Source organism: Palaemon carinicauda, chromosome 16 (genome assembly GCF_036898095.1).
Source record: "Palaemon carinicauda isolate YSFRI2023 chromosome 16, ASM3689809v2, whole genome shotgun sequence".
Taxonomy (NCBI): domain Eukaryota; kingdom Metazoa; phylum Arthropoda; class Malacostraca; order Decapoda; family Palaemonidae; genus Palaemon; species Palaemon carinicauda.
Window position 1 is genome coordinate 13,858,473 of NC_090740.1, and position 2,109 is coordinate 13,860,581.

General features: G+C 42.6%; 1 protein-coding gene across 1 annotated transcript in view; it reads left to right on the top strand.

The window, feature by feature from the left end:
• The window catches only part of LOC137655928 (uncharacterized), a 16,811-nt gene extending 15,104 nt beyond the window's left edge, over nucleotides 1–1,707 (top strand). Inside the window, exon 2 of the mRNA XM_068390145.1 lies at nucleotides 1,130–1,707. Within this exon, the coding sequence (XP_068246246.1) occupies nucleotides 1,130–1,707 (578 nt within the window). The remainder of the gene's footprint in view (nucleotides 1–1,129) is intronic.
• Nucleotides 1,708–2,109: the final 402 nt, after the last annotated feature.

Below are 2,109 nucleotides of genomic sequence, written 5' to 3' on the forward strand. Positions count from 1 at the left end.
CTTCTTTCATCAACCTCCTCCTTAACTTCATCAACCCCTTCCTCAACTCCATCAACCTCTTCCCCAACCTCCTCCTCCTTTATTCATCGAACTCCCTCCTTAACCTACTTTTCCTATTTCACCAACCTCCTCATCAACCTACTCCTCCTACTTTATCAACCTCCTCTTCCTTAATTCATCAACCTTCTCCTCACACTACTGTTCCTACGTTCATCAACCTTTTCCCCAACCTCCTCCTCCTTAATTCATCAACATCCTCCTCAACCTACTCTTTCTACTTCATCAACCTCTTCCCCAACCTCCTCCTCTCAATTCATCAACCTCCTCCTTAACATACTCTTCCTACTTCATCAACCTCCTCTCCTAATCATCAACCTTCTCCTTACATACTCTTCCACTTCATCAACCTCCTCTTCTTCACTTCTCTAACATACTCTTCCTACTTCATCAACCTCCCTCTTCCTTAATTCATCAACCTTCTCCTTAAACATACTCTTCCTACTTCATCAACCTCCTCTTCCTTAATTCATCAACCTTCTCCTTAACATACTCTTTCCTACTTCATCACCTCCTCTTCCTTAATTCATCAACCTTCTCTTAACATACTCTTTCTACTTCATCATCCCTCTTCCCCAACCTCCTCCTCCCATTCATCAACCCCTCCTACAACCTACCTCCTACTTCACCCCCTAATTCATCAACCTCCTCCTAACATCACTTTTCCTACTTCATCAACCTCCTCTCTTAATTCATCAACCTTCTCCTTAACATACTCTCTTCCTACTTCATCAACCTCCTCTTCCTTAATTCATCAACCTCCTCCTTAACTCTCACTCACAACCTCTTCCCCAACCTCTTCCTCCTCAATTCAACCTCCTCCTTAACATACTCTTCCTACTTCATCAACCTCCTCTTCCATAATTCATCAACCTTCTCCTTAACATACTCTCCTACTTCATCAACCTCCTCTTCCTTAATTCATCAACCTTCTCCTAACATACCTCCTATCATCAACCTCCTCTCTACCTCATCCTAACTCATCACCTTCACCTACATCTTCCTACTTCATCAACCTCCTCTTCCTTAATTCATCACCTCTCCGTAACTCCTTAACACTCTTCCTCTTCAGCAACCTCCTCTTCCTTAATTCATCAACCTCTCCTTAACATATTCTTCCTACTTCATCACCTCCTCTTCCTTAATTCATCAACCTTCTCCTTAACATACTCTTTCTACTTCATCATCCTCTTCCCCAACCTCCTCCTCAATTCATCAACCTCCTCCTTAACATACTCTTCCTACTTCATCAACCTCCTCTTCCTTAATTCACCAACTTCTCTTAACATATTCTTCCTACTTCATCAACCTCCTCTTCCTTATTCATCAACCTTCTCCTTAACCATACTCTCCTACTCATCAACCTCTTCATCAACCTTCACCTTCTCCTACATACTCTTCTACTTCATCATCCTCTTCCCCAACCTCCTCCTCCTCAATTCATCAACCTCCTCCTTAACATACTCCTCTTCCGACTTCATCAACCTCCTCTTCCTTAATTCATCAACCTTCTCCTTAACATACTCTTCCTACTTCATCACCTCTTCTTCCTTAATCATCCTCCCTTACTCTAACCTCTTCTACTTCATCATCCTCTTCCCCAACCTCCTCCTCCTATTCAATCAACCTCCCCTAACACTTCCTCCTTAACATCACCTCCTCTCCTACTTCATCAACCTTCCTCTACCATACTCATCAACTCATCACCTCCACATCCTCCTACTTCAATCAACCTCTCCTAATACTCCTACTTCATCAACCTCCTCTTCCTTAATTCATCAACCTTCTCCTTAACATACTCTTCACTCATCCTCTTCCCCAACCTCCTCCTCCTCAATTCATCAACCTCCTCCTTAACATACTCTTCCTACTTCATCAACCTCCTCTTCTTAATTCATCAACCTTCTCCTTAACAACCTTCCTACTTCATCAACCTCATCAACCTTCATCACCTTCCCTTAACATACTCTTCCTACTTCATCAACCTCCTCTTCCTTAATTCATCAACCTTCTCCTTAACATACTCTTCCTACTTCATCAACCTCCTCTTCC